This window comes from Megalobrama amblycephala, linkage group LG20 (genome assembly GCF_018812025.1).
Source record: "Megalobrama amblycephala isolate DHTTF-2021 linkage group LG20, ASM1881202v1, whole genome shotgun sequence".
Classification (NCBI taxonomy): Eukaryota; Metazoa; Chordata; class Actinopteri; order Cypriniformes; family Xenocyprididae; genus Megalobrama; species Megalobrama amblycephala.
The window spans coordinates 12,623,073-12,645,526 of record NC_063063.1 but is presented as its reverse complement, the minus strand read 5'-3'; the positions used below and the strand labels follow the sequence as shown (position 1 = coordinate 12,645,526).

At 36.8% G+C, this 22,454-nt stretch overlaps 1 protein-coding gene across 1 annotated transcript in view; it reads left to right on the top strand.

Annotated features, from left to right (window-relative positions):
• Positions 1-20,895, top strand: part of rhbdf1b (rhomboid 5 homolog 1b (Drosophila)) — a 55,635-nt gene extending 34,740 nt beyond the window's left edge. Inside the window, 16 exon segments of the mRNA XM_048170538.1 lie at positions 5,004-5,217; positions 5,433-5,639; positions 9,567-9,689; positions 9,942-10,105; positions 10,249-10,500; positions 10,610-10,721; positions 10,803-10,877; positions 13,228-13,389; positions 13,474-13,494; positions 13,496-13,575; positions 13,661-13,724; positions 13,827-13,921; positions 16,139-16,214; positions 16,616-16,716; positions 16,866-17,019; positions 20,109-20,895. Of these exon segments, the coding sequence (XP_048026495.1) occupies positions 5,004-5,217; positions 5,433-5,639; positions 9,567-9,689; positions 9,942-10,105; positions 10,249-10,500; positions 10,610-10,721; positions 10,803-10,877; positions 13,228-13,389; positions 13,474-13,494; positions 13,496-13,575; positions 13,661-13,724; positions 13,827-13,921; positions 16,139-16,214; positions 16,616-16,716; positions 16,866-17,019; positions 20,109-20,528 (2,320 nt within the window). The 3' untranslated portion in view covers positions 20,529-20,895.
• The last annotated feature ends 1,559 nt before the right edge of the window (positions 20,896-22,454 follow it).

Genomic DNA, 22,454 nt, shown 5'->3' with positions numbered 1-22,454 from the left:
CCTTAAGTAACAAGTGCTGTTTATCTTAATGGCTTGCAATGTTTTATCTTCCTGGTATGGCTGAGGTCCTCCACTGTGAGGAGACACCGCAGTAAATCAAACTAATGTATTTATGTTCGTTTTTACTGCATGTGTGCATCTTTTTCAGCATCTGTTCTTGTGCTCATATATTGTATGACAGAGTCTGTCCTCTTTGTTAACTTCCTTTCTGCTTTTCTACTGCAATTAATATGATGCAGTCATCTTTTTAAATGCAACATTTTTTTCCATCTCTGCTTTTCTTCTGTATCTAAACTGCTTGCTTTTCTATCTTTTCTCTTCCCCTGTTTTCTCATCTGCCTTTCCTGATCCTCCTCACTTCATCCCCTCCAGTCCCACAGGGAAGAGGGTACGCTTTGAGCAGATGAGCACCGTCCTGGTTAAAGGCCAGTGTTTCTCACGTCTGGAACCCCCCAGACGTCAGTCACTGCCACAAATCGTCCTCAGGTAACGTGGAACCAATATGGACCCACTTGAAGTCAAAATTTATTTACAGTCAGATACACTTTCATTTCAGTTTTTAGGTGTAATGTAGGTTTCTATGTGTGTCGTTTTTGCTAATTAATGATCTAGATGAGGCGGGAGGCATTTTTGTTTGTCTTTTAACAGTCTTTCATCAGTTTTTCGCCCACACTAAGTTTAAGATGAATTATATAAAATAGCATAGCCCCTTTGACAGTTATTTGCCGCTCCCTGATCATCCATAATGCTTAATTTGGCTTTGAAAGAATGTCAGAACACACACAGACTCCAAAAACTTGAAAAGGATCTCCTCTACACAAAAACAAGAGCGTATCAAAGCCTTCACATCTGTTTCTATGGGTTTGGCTATGTTTTAAGATAATCAACTGATAGTGTATTGACTCTTGAGTCCGCCATGTGTCTACCATCAAAGGAATATCTGAGCCTGTGGGAGAAGAACATGTTACGGCAGAAAGTGTTAAAAAAAAAACTGCTTATGTGGGCCTCTTTCGGCTATTTTCAACTCTGCCGTTGATTGTGACTCATGCTTTATTAATGTAAACTTTGTTTTGCACAGGTTTCTGGAGTGTAGGCTGTGGATGTGTTTTGTCTATATTATTACTGAGTCATTTGGCGGAAAAAAAATGAATAATCATGGTGCTTTTATTGCATTGACACTACACAGCCCTAGTTTCTACCAGTAAGAAATAAAAACTACATTTTATTTTAATGTTTATACATCTAATAGTAATAGTGGGAAGAAGAAAAAAAATCTTTCTTCTTAAATATATGCATTTATTTGATCAAAAATACAGTAAAACAATACAGTAAAATAATAATGTTGTGAAATACTTTAATGGCTATTTAAAATAACAGTTTTTTTTCATTTTAATATAATTTAAAATGTAATTTATCCCTGAAAAATCTTTATTTTTAGCGGCCATTACTCCAGTTTTCAGTGTCATGTGATCCTTCAGAAATCATTCTAATCATACTAAGTTTTGCTGCTTAAAATTTTTGTGGAACCCGTGATGCTTTTAGACATTCTTTGATGTCTATTCCTATTCAAAAGAATAGCATTAAGTTGAAATAGAAATCTTTTGTAGCATATTTAAGACTTTACTGCCACTTTTTGATCAAATTAATGCATCCATGGTGAATAAAAGAATATCTTTAAAAAAAAATAAAAAAAAATCTTGCTGAACACCAAACTTTTGAATGGTAATGTACAGTCAAACCAAAACAATATTCAGACATTTTTTTTGTTTACATATTTTTACTAGTGGGTGCAGGACACTATAGTTCATTTATGTAAGAGAGGATAGCAAAATAAAGTAAACACAAAAATTCTTCATACAGTGGACTACCAGTAAAATTGATCAATTTGGCATCAAAAATTATTCAGACACTTTGACCTGACCATGTTTTGCTTAAGTGTCATCTGACATAATTAAGATTTATTTTTTTTATTTTTTTCTGACACAGTTTAACTCTGAGATCTTGTCATATTTTATTACCATTTTTTAAACTATAGTGAATAAACTGTATTAATAAATGAAATGTTCAAGGTGTCTGAATAAATTTTGGTTTGACTGTATATATATTGTAATATATATTATAAATTGATTTAATGGAAAGACAATATATAATTTATTTATTTAATAAATTCATTATACATAAAAAATTATTTAATTTAGGAAACATATCTTGTCTTTATAATAACAAAATTATTTTTATCTAATGCAGTTGGGTCTTTATACATAAAGATATGTAGCTGCCTTTATATTTTATTAAAGGGATCCTCATATATTTAGAGGTCCTGAGCATCAACATGTTTGAAAACCCCTGCTCTAAAACAGTGTAGTTGTACCATATTCCCCATTCAAATTCAGGACTCCTCCCCTCTATCCACAAGTTAATTGATTAACTGTCCAGACTGATAACTGTTAAAGGCCACTGATGTGCACGGTTCTTACAGTGCATGTTGGGAATTGCATGTCAAATTGAGATGGGTGGTGAATGATGTTTAATTTCCTCCACCAGGGTATTTGGAGGACAGAGCAATTTGCCTTGGAAATGTGCTATCTTTACCCTTACAGATGAGGAAATATGTGAAATTCAGCATGTTTGCCTTCTCTGTAGGACAGTGTATTATTGCTTGAGGCATGTGTGATTGTATGTGTGAGTGTGCGTGTATGTGTGGTTGTGATTGAATTGTGCAAACCAAATCTTTAAGTCCCAGTTCTCACACTTACCTCAGGTTTCGGCACGTCCCCTACCCCCTCTCTCTCTCTCTCTCTCTCTGTCTTTCTCTTTTAGTCAGATGAGCTGGTATTTTACTGGATGTTTACACACACACTCCTCAAACACTATCTGAGTAGGCGGCAAGAGTAAAGTGGAGTTGTTGTTGGGCTACAAATGAATCACTGCTGTATGGTCTCAGACACATAAGGATCTGTTTAAGTGTTTAAGCGAGTCTTGATCCTTTGGATTGAAGCAGATTTTCTGCTTGAGCTCTAGGCATCAAGGAAATGTCTTATTTGCCTCTCTGACTTTATGTGATGTAGAGGGTAGAAGGAAGGACAAGCCAATATTTCACTCAGTGTGAAGGCTTGAGTTCCTCCTCTATCTCAGACATGACCTTCCTTGCCTCCTGGGATGAGTTAGACAGGTAGGTTAATTTTATGTTGCACAGTGTCTTTATGATTGAGGAACTTCATATTGTGGATTTTTGGATATTTTGGAATTTTCAAGACTCCTTTTTTAAACAAACTACCAGACCAACTTTTTTTAAATTGAAAATGTAATTTAATTTAATTGTGAATGTGGGTGTTGTGAATGTCAAACCTTGTTTTTTGGAGTGTGTTTATATTTGTGTCAAACGAGTCTTCTTTAGTAGGGTTGTTTAGTTTGGTTTATGGATTTATTATCTTATGTGTTTGGATTTTATTACACAGCTCTCTGGAATACTTGATTCTGATTGGTCAGCTGCTGTAGATATAGGTTTAAGTTTCCCACATAGTTTGCTAGTTTCATGGAATAAAGGTTGCTTTCCCTTTTGTTGATTGATTGATTGCAAGACAAATTTCAGAAAATTCTCAGTAAATTATGTTAGATTTTGCTGAAAACAAGTCATTATCATATGTCGTTACTTATTCCATTTTGTATCTGAAGTAAATGAATCTTTTTTTTAAAAAAAAATTTGTTGTTGTTGTTGTTGAATACAGGACAAAAATAGATTTTTTTTTTTTTTTGTCTAGGGTTTATGAAGTGAAATCAGCATGTAATGGATGAGCACAGTGATTTATTTCATCACCATCGAGTGTTTACAGTAGAGGAGTTTGTTCAGTTATTCAGTGGATAGCAGGACAGTTTATCAAGTTATTTTCTTGTATTTCATGCTTTATTTTAAATGTTCTTTCTCAAATCATTCCTCCAAAAAGAGGGGGATATTAAGGTGGTGACTCCCCCTCTGTTTCCTTAAAAGGCCTCCCCTCAGCTGGCCTTCCTTGTAATGATGCACAGCCGACTCTGTTATTACTATGTGTCCTTTACTCTAAACACTGCTGATGTCCTGACTGTACTACCAGCATTTGCACACACTTCAAACACTTAGAGAATAAAAACAGGCATACTTACAGACTCTGTCTAGGGTTGTGTTTCAGAGGGGAACACATTAATGTGTTTTGGTCTTGTTTGCCAGTAAAGTATCTAAACATGTTTAAAATAAGACACATTTACTTGAGAAGCAAAATTGCATAAGATGTTAAGAGATTATTATATCTTGAATTAAATATATTTCTGAACAAATTGGTGAATTGTTGGACTTAAAGGCACAATATGTAAATTTTCGCCACTAGTGGTCGCATATTCAGCGAGCAGAAATGCTGCTTCCGCTTCTTCAGGTCAAACGTATATAGGGTAACGCAGTGCTGTTTTATCATATTACAAACATATGTGTGTTATAGTGCATACGGCTCCGTATGCTTTCTCTCTCGGTACTTTGATGTCATACACCTAATATCTTTGAAATCACTTTCGCAATGATTTTTTTTTTTTCCAGCTGATGAACGATAAAAACATTGACAGCCAATCAGATTACATCCTACATCAAAGACCACAAGCATTTCAGAACTGCAGCACTAGCATATAATGAACAGAATGATATTGTGTGTTGCTGTGGATGCTAATATAGTTATTGTTCTTAGTTTTTTCAGTGCAAGTATGATTTCATATTTAAAAATTAGCTTTTGCGAGTGCTTAAAAATCATTCACTCCGAAAGAGTTAATGGACTTAGTCGGAATCGACCATGCACTGTATGTTTTGAATGTCTCGGTTAGTTAGTTTGTTCAGAGCTTCAGACTTGTTTGGCTCTTCACTCAGATTGCACAAGTGGATTTGATTATGCTTTTCCATTCTCTCTTGAGGGCCTTGCACTTTATACACTTGGTGTGGTAAAACTGCTGTATTATTACTATAATAAACACTGATGTGACTGCAGGGGCACAGCAGACTGGTTTGGGGTCAGCAATGATGTGGATGCCACCCAGAAATGGCAGCGGAAGAGCCTACGCCACTGCACCCAGCGCTACGGCAAACTGAAGCCTCAGGTGATACGTGAAATGGACCTGCCCAGCCAAGACAATCTCTCCATGACCAGTACAGAGACCCCCCCTCCTCTATACGTACCACCCGCACAGCATGGCATGCAGAGGGTAAGCTGGAAACATACAGACATACAGATCCCTTTAATGCTTAAACTGTCTCAAATGAAACCAGGGAAACAACTGGTTCTATAAACGTGACTTGCATAAACATTTTTCATTAGCATTTACTATAGCTGATGCACATTATGAAGAGCTGATGGTTTATGATACACACAGGGGGATCATGAATCACTGTTTAGGTTTTTTGTTGTCGGTCTCTGCAGATCGTAGACCCGCTGGCTCGGGGTCGAGCATTCCGTAATGTAGAGGAAGTGGACGGTCTTAGTATACCTCAGACCCCCATCACCCCCTGCGCAGCTTCCCTGTGCTCTTTCACCAGCTCCCGCTCTGGCTTCAACCGACCTCCCCGCAGACGTAAACGCGAGTCTGTCGCCAAGATGGGCTTCAGAGCAGCTGCTGCTCTGGTGAAGGTAAGACCAGATAGATAGACAGTGTTAAGCACATTGCATTTGCACTGTGTATGATTTATAACAGTGACTCCAACCAGGGGGCTCATCAGACTTCCTTAGAATTAATGAATTAAAATTAAAATGATTTTTAATATATCCTGAGACCCAAGCATAGATTTTTTTTTTAGTAAATTTATCTCTCTGTATGTCCTGTAAAATGTAGATTCAGGGCTTTTCAGAGATACCAAATGTTTGGAAGTTTTACTATGACAACTCCCTCTCCTTGGTCTTTAAAAATGACTGACATTAATTGAATTATAAATTTAGCAATCTTATTGAAATATGATAATATTTTGTAATTATTTAAATCTAATTTTCTAATTGTTTGTCAAAAATCAACGTCTCAGGATATTGTTATGGGGTTTCAAATCAGAATATGACTTTGTGTTACGAAACAGGATATCAATTTCATATGCCCACTCTTGTGGACACCAGGACTTAAAGCATGTAAATCAGGCATTTTGGGAGATGCGGCAAGTGAATAGGGAAAGAAATTATATATCAATATTCCAATGAAATATTAGATATTCTTTTGTGCTTATTACTCCCATTTGTGCTTATTACTCCCATTATTACACTTCTTTTTTCATTAGATGTTGCTCCAAGAACACATTAATATCCAAATTACAGTATCTCACAAAAGTGAGTACACCCCTCATATTTCAGCAATCATTTTAGTATATATTCTCAAGGGACAATACTATAGAAATGAAATTTGGATCTATTTTAGAGTAGTCTATGTGCTGCTTGTATAGCAGTATAGATTTACTGTCCTCTGAAAATAACTTAAAGGTCCCGTTTTTCGTGGTTTTTTGAAGCTTTGATTGTGTTTATAGTGTGCAATATAACATGTGTTCATGTTTCGCGTGTAAAAAAACACAGTATTTTTCACATAATTTACTTATCTGTATACCGCTGTTTCCACTGTCATAAAAACGGGCTGATGACTTCCTTGTTCTATGAAGTCCCTCCTTCAGAAATACGTAACGAGTTCTGATTGTGCCAGCGGTTCCTGTGTTGTGATTCGACAGCAGTTTAGCGCATCTTGCCCGGAGGTCACGCCTCTTACCATAACGTGGAGATGCATGCGCTCAGTGTTATTGTAAACATGTCTTTAATTTTACCCTATCAATTTGAGCCGGAATCAGACCCGGTGATTGGACTGCAGGATGAAAATAACAGCGTTTCGACGACATGGCGACAAACACACTCTACAAACGCAACTCTTGTGTATTCCTGTGGGCGGAGGTTAGTCAAAAAACTGTTTTAGTGACATCATTAAAGAAGGAAGTAGAGGGATGTAGTCCAAACTGGCCGTTCGATGTAGGCGACTTCTGTTAAATAAAATATCTCGCTTGGCATTGAACTTTGAGCTTTAACATTTTACAGATTTTATTTATACTCTAACAACAACATTACACACTAACTAAAGTTTGAAACGTGGGATCACGAAGAACGGGACCTTTAACATACAGCCATTATTGTCAATATAGCTGGCAACAAAAGTGAGTACACCCTAAGTGATAACAGCTGGACGTTGTTTAACCATGCAAAGCCATATGTCCTATTCATCATGTTTATGTTTTTATCTGCTTGATATGATATGTGTGTATCTTGTATTAGAGCAGTTAAAATGTGGTGCTTTGAGTACAGTTCTCTCATACTCAAAACTAGATGTTCAACATGGAACCTCATGGCAAAGAACTCTCTGAGGATTTGAGAATTAGAATTGTTGCTCTCCACAAAGATGGCCTAGGCTATAAGAAGATCGGTAACACCATGAAACTGAGTTACAGTACAGTGGCCAGGGTCAAAGAGATAGGTTTCCCAGACAGGTTCCACTCGGAACAGGCCTCGCAAGGGTTGATCAAAGAAGTTGAGTCCTCATGCTGTGCGTCAGGTGCGGAAGCTGGCTTCAAAAAAACAGATGCATGAGTGCTGCCAGCATTGCTTTAGAGGTTGCAGAAGTGGAAGGTCAGCTTGTCAGTGCTCAGACCACACGCTTTACACTGCAACAAATTGCTTTTCATGGCCGTTGTCCCAGAAGGAAGCCTCTTCTGAAGCTGGCTCACAAGAAAGCCCACAAACAGTTTGCTGAAAACAACCTGTCCAAGAGCATGAATTACTGGAACCATGTCCTGTGGTCTGATAAGACTAAGATAAACTTGTTTGCTCAGATGGTGTCCAGCATGTGTGGTGACGCCCTGGTGAGGAGTACCAAGAAAATTGTGTCTTACCTACAGTCAAGCATGGTGGTGGTAGCATCATAGTCTGAGGCTGCATGATTGCTGCTGGTACTGGGGAGCTCTGCTTCATTTAGGGAAACATGGATTCCAACATGTACTGTGACGTTCTGAAGCAGAACATGATGCCATCCCTTCAGAAACTGGGCTGAGCGGCATGAAAATGACCCCAAACACACCGCCAAGATGACAACTGCCGTGCTGAGGAAGCTGAAGGTGAAGGTGATGGAGTGGCCAAGTATGTCTCCTGTGGGGCATCCTCAAGCTGAAGGTAGAGAAGCTATGCGTCTACATCCAGCAGCTCCGTTATGTCATTATGGAGGAGTGGAAGAGGATCCCATCAACAACCTGTGCAGCTCTGGTGAATTCCATGCCCAGGAGGATTAAGGCAGTGGTAGATAACAGTGGTGCTCACACAAAATATTGACACTTTGGACACAGTTTTGACGTTCACTTAAGGTGTACTCACTTTTGTTGCCAGTTATTTAGACAATAATGGCTATATGTTGACATTTTTAGAGGACAGTAAATCTATACTGTTATACAAGCTGCACATTGACTACTCTAAAGTATATCCAATTTTCATTTATATAGTATTGTTCCTTGAATATATAATAAAATGGTTGCTGAAATGTGAAGGGTGTACTCACTTTTGTGAGATACTGATACAATGTATCAATGCATTGTAGAGAATGGGAAAACCCACTTATAGCCATTTTACACACATATTGCATAAAGTAAAATAGTATATCAAATCATTATATCTTTCATAACATAGTTGAGAATCATCTTCATACAATGTTTGTTTTTTGTCTATCTTTAATTATTAAATTAGACAATGGAGGGCCTTCAAGTCAAAAATATTGAGAACCACTGATTATACCATTGTAGACGATCTGCTTTAGTTGCATAGAAATGAATAGCACGAAAAAGTGATTTCATTCCCCCGATTTCCTGTGTAGTCATGCTCTGGTTTTATATCATCCTCCGGACATGAACAAAACAAGTTCCCAGACAGGAACAAACAACAGGATAAAGCGGCGGACTCATTTCTGACAATTGCTAGAAAAAAAAAATTCACCTTTTGATTTGAGTCAATAATCATTCCTTAAAATTCGGAAATCTCCTTTGAGCTTGAGTGCCCCAAATGTAAAAGTGACGTGAATGTGATTGGAACAAGGCAACGGCCGTCCCGTAAACCCAGCCGTAGGTGATTATCATAGATTACTTCAGAGGCTCACTTTGACGTCCTTGTAAAGATTGTAATAAACAAATATTACGCACCCTCCCCCCTATAATCTGTTATGTAAAAGTTTATCTCTGGCTTGACTTGTTGGCCTGGGATTTGGCCCAGTTCCATTTAGTGCCTGAGCCCAGATGACCAGGCTAAAGGCCGGGAACAACGCTAACAGATGGCTATGATAATTCCTCTGGAATGTTCAGCTGTTGGTCCGATAGAATATTCAGGAGCAGGTTGAAGTAATCCCTTGCTTGGCCTCAGAAACGGCACAGCTGCATTGGAAAGATCATTTGATCTTACCCATTGTTTGTGATGTATAATATGTGTGTACATTTCTATTCATTACATGAATATTGACATGATGCTGTTGATGAGGATAATAGTGAAGATTGACACTGGTTTCAGGGGCGCTCTCTGCGGGAAGGGACCATTCGGCGAGTGCATCGGCGCAGTTTTGCTGCAGCCAGTTTCCTAGAGGAGGACACTGTGGATTTCCCAGATGAACTGGACACCTCCTTCTTTGCCAAGGTGAAACTACAAAACCTGGCATTTACAGCCCACACCACCTCAATGCTGCCACCCAGTGTTGGAATATGTAAAGACCATTGAGCTGAAATATAAATGCACCACCAGCATCATTTGAATAGCAAATTTTAATTTACCTGTCCTGAAGACTCCCTGTCTTCTATCGGTCAACAAACAGCTTGAATAGGGAAAATAGCTGGGAAAATATTTTAACATTGAACAAATGACATCTGATGTAGCCATTTGTCCTTTTAGGATGGGCTTATGCATGAAGAGCTGTCCACATACGCAGACGAGGTGTTTGAGTCACCTTCTGAAGCTGCCATTAAAGAAACTGATGCCAGTCGAGCTGGAGATGAGAGGGACTTGACGGGCAGTGCCCTAGAGAAGACAGAACTGGAGCGGAGCCATCTTATGCTGTGAGTCACATGGACACTTGACTAACATTTATGAGTTTGTAACGTTATTCTGATGATTTTAAGTGGACTGTTTTCTGTCTGTACTTTAGAAAAGCTCATTTACTTTTGTAAAGCTCATTTCTATGTCTCTCCATGTGTCTCAGGCCTCTCGAGAGGGGCTGGCGTAAGGGAAAAGATGGTGCTCTGTCTCAGCCTAAAGTGCGCTTACGACAGGAAGTGGTGAGTGTGAGCGGTCAGCGGCGTGGACAGCGCATTACCGTGCCTGTTAAGAAACTCTTTGCCAAGGAGAAGCGTCCTTATGGGCTTGGCATGGTGGGCAGACTGACCAACCGCACCTACCGCAAACGCATTGACAGTTATGTGAAGAAACAGATTGAAGACATGAATGACCACAGGTATTTAACAGTTCTGTGTGCGGGTGCTCTGCTAATGTTGACCACTGAGATATGCATGATATAGATGGTCTCTGTACAGGGTGATGAATTGGGTTCTTTTATCCCACAGGCCTTTTTTCACTTATTGGATCACCTTTGTCCATTTGCTGATTACCATCTTGGCGGTTTCCATCTATGGCATTGCACCTGTGGGCTTTTCACAACACGAGACAGTTGATTCTGTAAGTAAAATGTGTATTTGGGTTTGTTGCATTGTGCTTGTGTTTGTTATGGTGTGTAACAGGTTATGTCATCTGCTGTAGGTCTTACGAAACAAAGGGGTTTATGAAAACGTCAAATTCGTGCAGCAAGAAAACTTCTGGATTGGACCAAACTCAGTAAATATATTTACAGCATTTAAACATATGGATTTGCTTTAAAGTTATGTGTAAATTGTCATTGTGTTGCTATGACCTTATTCAAATAAAAAAATCCCACCCCACCCCCCAATATTAACACCATTTAGGGACCCCCCCCATTTTCCTTAAAGGATTAGTTCACTTTCAAATTAAAATTTCCTGATCATTTACTCACCCCCATGTCATCCAAGATGTCCATGTCCTTCTTTCTTCAGTCGAAAAGAAATTAAGGTTTTTGATGAAAACATTCCATGATTTTTCTCCATATAGTGGACTTCAATGGACCCCAAACGGTTGAAGGTCAAAATTACAGTTTCAGTGCAGCTTCAAACCATTCTACGAGATCCCAGACTAGGAATAAGGGTCTTATCTAGAGAAACCATCACTCATTTTCTAAAAAAAAAATTAAAATTTTAGACGTTTTAACCATAAATGCTCATCTTGCTATATTTGAATTCCAGCAGTGTAGATGCTGCTAAGTGTATTACTGCCCTCAACAGGTCAAAGTTTTAAAAAAATTGTCATATTCAATATGCTAGTGCAAGTATATAACAATTAGTTCAAACTTTGACCTGTGGAGGGCAGTAATACGGTTAAAAGTTAAGTAATATGGTTAAAACATATATCATTTTTAATTTTTTTTTTTTTAGAAAATGAGCTATGGTTTCTCTAGATAAGACCCTTATTCCTTGTCTGGGATTGTGTAGAACACTTTGAAGCTGCACTGAAACTGTAATTTTGACCTTCAACTGTTTGGGGTCCATTGAAATATAGTTATATGGAGAAAAATCCTGGAATGTTTTTATCAAAAACCATAATTTCTTTTCAACTGAAGAAAGAAAGACATGGACATCTTGGATGACATGGGGGTGTTCACTTTCAAATTTGAAATTTTTTTTATTTGAAAGTGAACTAATCCTTTAAAGAGAGGCCTTTAGCCCTTTTGTAGGTTACCAATAACCTATTATTTGACCATATTATGTTGTATGAGGTAATATTTTGAACAAGAATTATTATAAAATACTGTTTTTAAGGGTCTTATATCAGTGTTGTTATTGTTAGCTATAACTACTATAAAACTACAATAAAATGACAGAATTTTTTTTTAAACTTAATTTAACTTAATATCTTAACAAACTTAAGCGAAAATGAGAAATGTTGCCTTGAGAGCTACAGTAACTGAAATAAGTAAGCTGAAGTTGAAGTACTAAAATAACTAAAACTGAAATAAAAATAAATGGTACAATAAGGTCTCATTTGTTAACATTACTTAATCTAATATGAACTAACATTTAGCAATTTATATTTTTTACAAAATGTAATAATCTGTGTTAGTGTTAAAGGGAAAGTTCACCCAAAAATGAAAATTCTATCATCATTTACTCACCCTCATGTTGTTCCAAATCTGTATAAATTTCTTTGTTCTGTTGAACACAAAGGAAGATATTTTGAAGAAAGTTTGTAACCAGGCCATTTTGGGGCACCATTGACTTCCATAGTAGGAAAATACTACTATAGAAATCAATGGAGCCCCAAAACTGTTCAGTCTAACACATTCTTCAAAATATCTTCCTTTGTGTTCAACAGAACAAAGAAATTTATACTCATTTTAAACAACTTGAGGGTGAGTAAATGATGATAGATTTTTCATTTTTGGGTGAACTATCCCTTTATTTAATAAAAATGCAGTTGTTCATTGTTTGTTCGCAATGCATTAACTAATGTTAACAAATAGAACTTTTAATTTTTTAACTTTTAATTTTGTATTAGTACATTTTAAATTTTACTAAGATTAATAAATGCTGTAGAATTATTGTTCAATGTTAGTTCATGTTAACAAATGAAACCTTATTGTAAATTGTTACCAAATAGAAATATTAGTAACACTCTACAATAAGGTCTCATTAGGTAACATTAGTAAATGTATTAATTAACAATTAGCAATGCATTTGTTACAGTAGTTAGTTCAGGTCCATTAAATAATATTAACAGATACAACTTTTGATTATATTATTAGTATTATTATTAGTATTAGTACATGTTTAAATTAATATTAACTAAGATTAATAAATGCTTCAGAAGTTTTTTTCATTGATAGGAACATTATTAAGTGTCACCGAAATATTAAAAATAAAAATAAAAATGACAAAAGCAAACAAAATACTAAAGCTAAATACATAAATTAAGACTAAAAAAAGAAAAAAAGATCATTCAAAATATATAAATACTATAATGTTATGTAAATAATACTAAAATAACATTTTCTTTGATTGAGTTTAGCATGTTACATGCTCTTGCCTGATATGCAGTTTTTTTCCTTGGCCTGCAGGAGGCGTTGATTCACCTTGGTGCTAAATTCTCACCCTGTATGCGTCAGGATCAGGAGGTGCACCAGCTCATTCAAGAGAAGAAGAACAGTGAGCGGCACTCGGCGTGCTGCGTCCGTAATGACCAATCAGGCTGCTTGCAGACCTCTCAGGAGGAGTGCTCGGTCAGTGCCTGTTTGACCTCGCTTGTCTACATTAATGTTTGCACTCGACCTATTTTTACACAAATGTCCCTGTAATATTCTCAGAGTACACTGGCATTATGGGTGAAAGTGGCCTCAGCACCCAAGTGTTCCATATCTAGGGAGCAATTTACGTCAGTATGGCTCTGTGTGCCATCAAGACCCCAGGTACAATTAGAACCCTCTTTACTTTTTTACCCATCCACACCACTTGCAGACTGAATAATCATATTTAACACATTTATGATGTTAGGATTTGTCTGGAGCCTGCCTCGGTTACTCCTCACGAGTGGCCTGATGACATCACCAAGTGGCCAGTGAGTTTGATACAGTGATGGTTTCTTGGCAGATGACTAATATGACCACACACCTTATTGCTTAATTTTAATACTGTTATACGCCATTTTTCTCTCTCTCAGATATGCACCAGGTACAGCACAGGAAACCACACTAACCTGCCACACATTGATTGTGTCATCACTGGGAGACCCTGCTGCATCGGAACCAAAGGAAGGTGAGGAGAACCTGCAGAGTCAGACACACCATTAGATATTAAGTGATTCAAATGAACTTACAAAGACTGATAGCATTGACAAATATAAATCCATTTCATTCTTTTAAAAGAATGAAGTACTTCAATGGTAAACGTCTACTGTAATTAGGGCTGTCAAGTGATTACAATTTTTAATCTAATTAATTGCATGATGTGCCGATTAATTCATCGCAAATTTATCGCACATCAAATTTGACTGAGAAATTACCCCCAAAAGACAATTTAATCAGTATATATAAGTCATATATTAAGTCATTATTGTGTTAAATGAGAAAAGCATCAAATAGACATCACAAAAAGTATCTTTAGAAAGAAATATTTTATTTGATTCAACATGAAATTTATTACACATAAACTTTAAGGCTACATTGGTAATGATTTCTTTTTCAGAAGCTCCATCTGAATTGGTATTTAGATATATTTATAGGCCAAAACAGCTTGGTTACCAACATTCTTCAAAATGTCATCTTTTATTTATTTCCGCAAAAGAAAAAAAATCATTTGAAATGAAATGAGAGTGAGTAAATGTACATAAATAACATTTTCACTTTTGGGCAAACAATCCCCAAAATGATACTTTAAATAAGAAACTAAAACTACCAGTAGATGGCGATAAATGTCTACAAAATATATAACATTGTTCTAGTGTTTTTTGGATGTTTGAATTAAAAAATCTTACATATTGTGCCTTTAAGTGACAATACTGGAGTTAATTTGTAAAGCAACCATTTGGCTTCTCCATATTATAAGGTTTTATATCTGTTTTTTTTTTTTTTTCCATTGTGTATATTATTACAGTGCCAATTTTGTAATATGTTTATATTGTCCTATTATTATAAGATTATTTTATTAACTTTTGAGTACAAAATATTGTGATAATTCCTATGCACAAACATTCTAATTTCTCCTAAATGAATGACCTAACACAACTTTTCACACAGAATTGACAGTTCAGCTGAGCCATGTGCCATTTGAAAATATAAACACGTACAGACTCTAAAAGGCTACAACTAAAAAAGTGAAGCATTCTAATTAAAGTGGTACCAACCAGCAGGAGTATGTGCCACCACAAATTGCAATTTTTTTGTTTATCTTGTGTAGGCAGGTGTTAAACTAACTTATACTGACACTTACCAGCATGCATGCAGAATCATGCTATAATAAAAGTTTACAGTTATGGATTCCACTGTTAATGTGGTATATCCATAGTGACCCATGATATATTGAATTTAGTTTTTTAGAATGGGCCATTTGCATGATCAACTACATATAATAGCACTGCTATTACACAACATTCACTCAAAAACAGATGTGCCTAACCTGACTACATTTTTGAAAATGATTTAACAATTCTAAATGTATTTAATTTACGTGTTTTTTAAAGTATGACTAAATTAGGCTATTTATTTAAGATTGTCCTTTTTCCACAATGTAAAAAGGTTGATACACAAAATTACACTTTATTGCTTTTTAGTGTTGCTTTTATTTGATAGTGACAGTTGCCTACTCATCTTGTAATGAATTTTATCAATTATTACCTCAACTATTTATAACACTAAGCACCCAAAAAACACAATCTTTAATTTTGTGTCTCAATTGCATCAGTATAACTCCTCAACTCATGTGTCAGTCACTACTGGAGGAGCCACAACGTACTGTGACATGTTCCACGATTTTCACATGCCACAAATCCACAGGCACATGACACAAGTTTTAGTGACATATGCCATAATCCACTGGCTCAAGCCACCGAAAACCTGATGTGCCACTAAACATAATGACATGTGCCAATCAGATGCCATGCCACTTAATATTAACCCTGTAAAGCCTGTAAAATTAAATAATAGTCAGTTATAATAGTATTTATAATATAAATAATTGTATTTTTTTTTAATTAAATAGTTTATTGAACCTTTAGCCAAAATATATTTAAAAAAAAGAAAGAAAAAAAAAAAGAAACCCATTTGCATTTGTTTTGTTTTTATATACATTTGCATCATATTTGATACTTCAGGATTATATAGCTAATGTAGTATGATATGGAGTGCACACACTTCAGGAGGAAAACATGATCAAAATTCATACAAAAGTAGCCAAACTTTTGAATGGTACTAGTTTATCTCATATACGTATATATTGTATTTACTTAATTAATCAAGTAAATTATGATCTGCACAGGTGCGAGATTACATCAAGAGAGTACTGTAACTTCATGAAGGGATACTTCCATGAGGAGGCCACTTTGTGTTCCCAGGTCAGTAAGCATTTAGATCATCATACATTCTGTTGATTTGTTATCTAGAGCAGTGTTTCTCAACTCCAGTCCTCGGGACCCACTGCTCTGCACATTTTGTATGTATCCCTTATTTAACACACCTGATTTAGATCATCAGCTCATTAGGAGAGTCTGCATGAACTGAATTGAGTGTGTCATATAAGAGAGACATACAAAATGTGCAGCAGTGGGTCCCGAGGACTGGAGTTGAGAACCACTGATCTAGAGCAGTACAGTGATGCAGTGTGCAATTTTATTAGTTGCCAGCAGGGGGTGTAAAGAGCTACATCTGTGCAAGTGCCTATAATTAGAGAGTACAGACATTTAGCTATAAATTGTAATTTGTGTAATTATGGATAAAACTGATTATCCACTGTCAGGTGCATTGCATGGATGATGTGTGTGGCCTCCTGCCTTTCCTGAACCCAGAGATCCCAGACCAGTTCTATCGGCTCTGGCTCTCTCTCTTCCTGCATGCTGGGTGAGTAAGAAGTGTGATCCGCTGCAGGGGGGCCATTGTGAATTTCGCAATAAATGAAATGCAGTGTCAGATTACATATCCTGACTGCTCTTTCTTGACAAAGGTAAAGCCTTGTTTGATTGATTGCGAAAGTCTCTTCCTCTCTGCAGGATCCTGCACTGCCTGGTGTCTGTGTGCTTCCAGATGACCATTCTGAGGGATTTGGAGAAGCTAGCAGGCTGGCTGAGAATCTCCATCATCTATATCCTCAGTGGGATTACAGGCAATCTCGCCAGTGCCATCTTCTTACCGTACAGAGCAGAGGTAAAAGAAAAGACTACAGCCCCATGAGTCTGGATCAGAAGTCTTTCGCTCCCTACATTCAGTAATTAGATTATTTAACATAAACCCTCAAGTGTTAACAGCTAAATCCAACACAATAGTGTTATCCTGTAGTTGTCTTAAGTATTGTTATACAGCACCTTATATATACCATTCAAAGGTACATTATTTTTTTAAAGACATAAAGATATTTTATTCAGCGAAGATACATTAAATTGATCAAAATTGACAGTAAAGACAGTAAGTGCTGTTCTTCTACAAAGAACCTGAAAAAAATGCATCACGATTTCCACAAAAATATTAAAGAAGCACAGTTTCCAACATTGGTACTAGTAAGAAATGTTTTTTTGAGCAGCAAATCAGCATATTAGAATGTTTTCTGAAGGGTCATGTGACACTGAAGACTGGAGTTCTGGTTGCTGAAAATTCAGCTTTGCCATCATCTGAATAAATTACATTTTAAAAAAATATTAAAGTAATAAACAGGTATTTTAAAGGTGCCCTAGAACTAGTTTTAACAAGATGTAATATAAGTCTAAGGTGTCCCCTGAATGTGTCTGTGAAGTTTCAGCTCAAAATACCCCATAGATTTTTTTAATTAATTTTTTTAACTGCCTATTTTCAGCCATAATTACATATGCACCGATTTTAGCGTGCGGCCCCTTTAAATTCTTGGAGCTCCCCCCGCCCCCGAGCTCTCGACTGCCTTAAACAGCATTTAAACAAAGTTCACACAGCTAAGATAACCCTCAAAATGGATCTTTACAAAGTGTTCGTCATTCATGCTGCATGCATGCATCGATTCCTGTGAGTACAGTATTTATTTGGATGTTTACATTTGATTCTGAATGAGTTTGAGGCTGTGCTTCAGTGGCTTAAGCTAAAATTACACACTGTTGGAGAGATTTATAAAGAATGAAGTTGTTTATGAATTATACAGACTGCAAGTGTTAAAAAATGAAAATAACGACGGCTCTTGTCTCCGTGAATACAGTAATAAACGATGGTAGCTTTAACCACATGTAACAGTAGGCTACATTAGCAACATGCTAACGAAACCTTTAGAAAGACAATTTACAAATATCACTAAAAATATCATGATATCATGGATCATGACAGTTATTATCACTCCATCTGCCATTTTTCGCTGTTGTCCTTGCTTGCTTACCTAGTCTGATGATTCAGCTGTGCACAGATCCAGACGTTAATACTGGCTGCCCTTGTGTAATGCCTTGTACATGAGGCTGGCATATGCAAATATTGGGTGCATACATGTTAATGATCCCGACTGTTACGTAACAGACGGTGTTATGTTGAGATTCGCCTGTTCTTCGGAGGTCTTTTAAACAAATGAGATTTACACAAGAAGGAGGGAAACAGTGGTGTTTGAGACTCACTGTGTGTCATTTCCATGTACTGAACTCTGTGTTATTCAACTATGCCAAGGTAAATTCAATTTTTGAATCTAGGGCACCTTTAAATTGTAATAATATTTCACAATATTACAGCTTTTACTGTGTTTTTGATCAAATAAATGCAGCCTTGGCGAGCAAAAGAGACTTCTTTCAAAAACATTGAAAAATCTTACAAACCCCAAACTATTTTTTTTCCATATGGCTTATTACAGGCCTAAGGTATGGGTTTAAATGCCAGATGATACCAAATCACAACCATAATGATGCGTATGTATTGCATTTGATGAATTACTTCTCAAATGTTAAAGGGTTAGTTCACCCAAAAATGAAAATTATATCATTAATCACTCACCTCATGTCATTCCACATCCGTAAAACCTTCGCTCATCTTCGGAACACAAATTAAGATATTTTTGATGAAGTCTGAGAGGTTTCTGTCCTTCCATGGAGATCCAACGTAACTACCACTTCAAGGTCTAGAAAGGTTGGAAAAGACATCATTAAAGTACTCCATGTGACTCCATTGGCTTAAACTCAATTTTATGAAGCGACGCGAGTGCTTTGTTTGTGTGAAAAAAAAAAAAAACATAATTTACCATTTTATTTACAAAATAATATTATCCAAAGCACGTTCACGCAACAATGCCAGCTCTCGAGTGAACAATGGAGGGAAAGAAAGCTCTCAGACTTCATCAAAAAGATCTTAATTTGTGTTCCAAAGATCTTACAGATGTGGAACGACATGAGGGTGAGTAATTAATGACAGAATTTTAATTTTTGGATGAACTAACACTTTAATAATGTGTGTTCTATAAATATTTCAGTGTGTAGTAATGTATGTATTTAATCCACCATGTTAGAATTGTCATGTGATCTACTCAAGTCACTGGGACTCCTGGGATAGTAAGGTGTCCATTGGATTTGCATTTAGCAGAAGTAGAAGTACACTTGTGTATTTTTTGGATACTGTTTTTTGAATACTGCATATATGAACGTAATGCTCATTTGATATTGCTTTTCACATTTTATATATAGTACCCAAATTCACCTGGTTAGTGCCTACTAAGTTAGTTTTATGGCTCGTTTCCACCGAATGGTACAGTACAGTACAATTCAGGGCAATAAACCCTGATCCGGCTTGCGTTTCCACCGCCAACAGTACTTGATAGGCGTGGTGTATGCCGGAAAGTAGCGATCGATGGCATTTTCGCACAAACAAGAAAGCAACACCGTAAACAACAGTGGAGGACATACAGCAGATCTGGTTCTTGCTTCTCAGCAGTATTGTGTTTAATCTGTATATTTTAAAAAATTGCGGCTTTTGTGTTGTCATTCCCCTTGTAGCATGCGCAAGTGACGATTCTCTGTCAACCAATCAATGTTCTGCAGTGAGTCTAGCTCCACCCCTTTAGGTACCGGTCTACTGTGCTAGGTACCCAAATGGAAGAGTCACAAAAAAGTGATACAGTACATTTTGGTACCATTCACAACTTCTGACAATCGAAATGGAAACAGTAGCGTACCGTACTGTACTGTACTCTACCGTACCGCTCGGTGGAAATGAGCCATTAAATCCCTGGTGTAGGTGGATCAGTGCAGGATAAACCATAAAACATGCTAGTAACCTTCCCCCTCCCCCTTCTGTCCTAATGCCAGGTGGGTCCTGCTGGTTCTCAGTTTGGCATCTTGGCCTGTCTGTTCGTGGAACTGTTCCAGAGCTGGCAGATCTTGGCACGGCCATGGAGGGCCTTCATCAAGCTCTCATGTGTAGTGCTGTTCCTCTTCGCCTTCGGCCTGCTGCCCTGGATTGATAATTTCGCCCACATCTGCGGCTTCGTCTCAGGCTTCTTCCTCTCCTTCGCCTTCCTGCCCTACATCAGCTTCGGCCGCATGGACATGTACCGCAAACGTTTGCAGATCTTAGTGGCACTTACTCTTTTCCTGGGCATCTTCTCCAGCTTCGTCGTTCTCTTCTATGTTTACCCCGTCAAGTGCGAGTGGTGTGAGCTTCTCACCTGCATCCCGCTGACGGACAAGTTTTGTGAGAAATACGACCTCAATGCTCACCTCCACTGAGGCCTTGCAGAACAAGGGCTGCAGTGGAGGGCATTTGGACACCAACTCCAGCTTTTCTGCAGGCCTGGACTGATTTCATTTACAGACTCTTTCAACATACAATCTTTTTATATAATGTACTTTATAAAGAAGGTTTTATTGTTTTTAATTTCTCCGGCTCATAGAAGAGCCCGCCCCAGGAGGGAAGAATAATAGTTATGCCAATAGTGCCTTTTCACTCAGTACCAGCTACTGCCATATCTGAGTCCCGTCAGATCGGAGCACTGAGGCAAACCTGTAATGTGTGTAGTGCTACTACAATGGTAATATTTGGTAGTGTTTTAACTACCTGATCACATGTAACACAAAATACAATGTGAAGAAATCACTAAGTCTGCCTTCTTTTTTTTTCTGGTCGTTTTTCTCTGGTTAAAATAATGGTTCTGTTCTAGCAAGCTGCCTACGTAGTCAACATTTTTATTTGCATAGGGTCAATACAAAAAACGTTTGTTGAAAGACTAAAAAATGATGCTAATTTGCATCTCAAGTAGTTCTTATAGGCACCGCACCCAACACGACGTCTGTTCCAAATAGGAAGCAACATAATTATACAGTCTTTTAGGGGAGGATAACATGTGTCCTTTGTGGAGAAACCAGTCCCATAATGCAATGCAACAAGCTAATTTCTATACTAATATTAATTTGATATTAAAAAGTATCAACAAAAATAGTTAAAGCTGTTAAAAAGTATATAGGAGAGATGAATAAATAAATTAATATGTGTATATACACATTATCAATCAAAAGTTTGTGACCAGTAAGATTTTTTTTTTTTAAATGAAATTAAGTTTTATTCAACAAGGATGCATTAAACTGATCAAAAGTGACCGTAGAGACATTTACAATGTTACAAAAAAAGATATTTCAAATAAATTATGTTCTTTTGAACTTTATATTCATCAAGGAAGCAAAACAAAAAAATTATCATGGTTTCCACAAAAGAATATTAGGCAGCACAAACGTTTCCAACATTGATAATAATAAGAATGTTCATTGGGCACTAAATCAACATATTAGAATGTTTTCTGAAGGATCATGTGACACTGAAGACTGGAATAATGATGCTGACAATTCAGCTTTGCCATCACAGAAATAAATGACTTTTTGTTTTTGATCAAATAGGGATGAATTCAGGTTGAATTCACTTTTTTCCCAGTCATTTCTTTTTTCCCAGTCATCTCAATTGCAAAAACTGTCCCAATTAACCTGAATTCACCCTAAATGCAGCCTTAGTGAACATAAAATACTTATAAAAACATTAAAAAACATACCGACCCAAACATCTGTAGGCTATATATATATATACATATGTTCAAAAGACAAAACAATAGCTGAATTTATTAAAATAACCCCATTCATAAGTATGTGAACCATTGATTCTCAATACTGTGTGTGGTTCCCTGATGATCTACTACTGTTTTTTTGTTTTGTGATGGTTGTTCATGAGTCTCTTGTTTGTCCTGAGCAGTTAAACTGAGCTTCTGTTCTTCAGAAAAATCCTCCAGGTCCTGCAGATTCTTCAGTATTTAAGCAATTTTGCATATTTGAACCCTTTCCAGCAGTGGCTGTATGATGTTGAGATTCATCTTTTCACACTGAGGACAATTGAGGGACTCAAACTCAACTATTAAAAAAGGTTCAAACATTCACTGATGCTCCAGAAGGAAACATGATGCATTAAGAGCCGAGGGGTGAAAACTTTTGAATTCAAATATCAAGGTAAATTGTACTTAATTTTTCTGCTGGGAAACATGCAAGTATCTTCTGTTGGTTCCGAAGGGCAGTACTAAATGAAAAACAATGATATTTAAACAAAATTAAAAAAATTGTGACATCATCATCCTGTTCAAAAGTTTTCACACCCGACTCTTAATGCGTTGGTGTTTC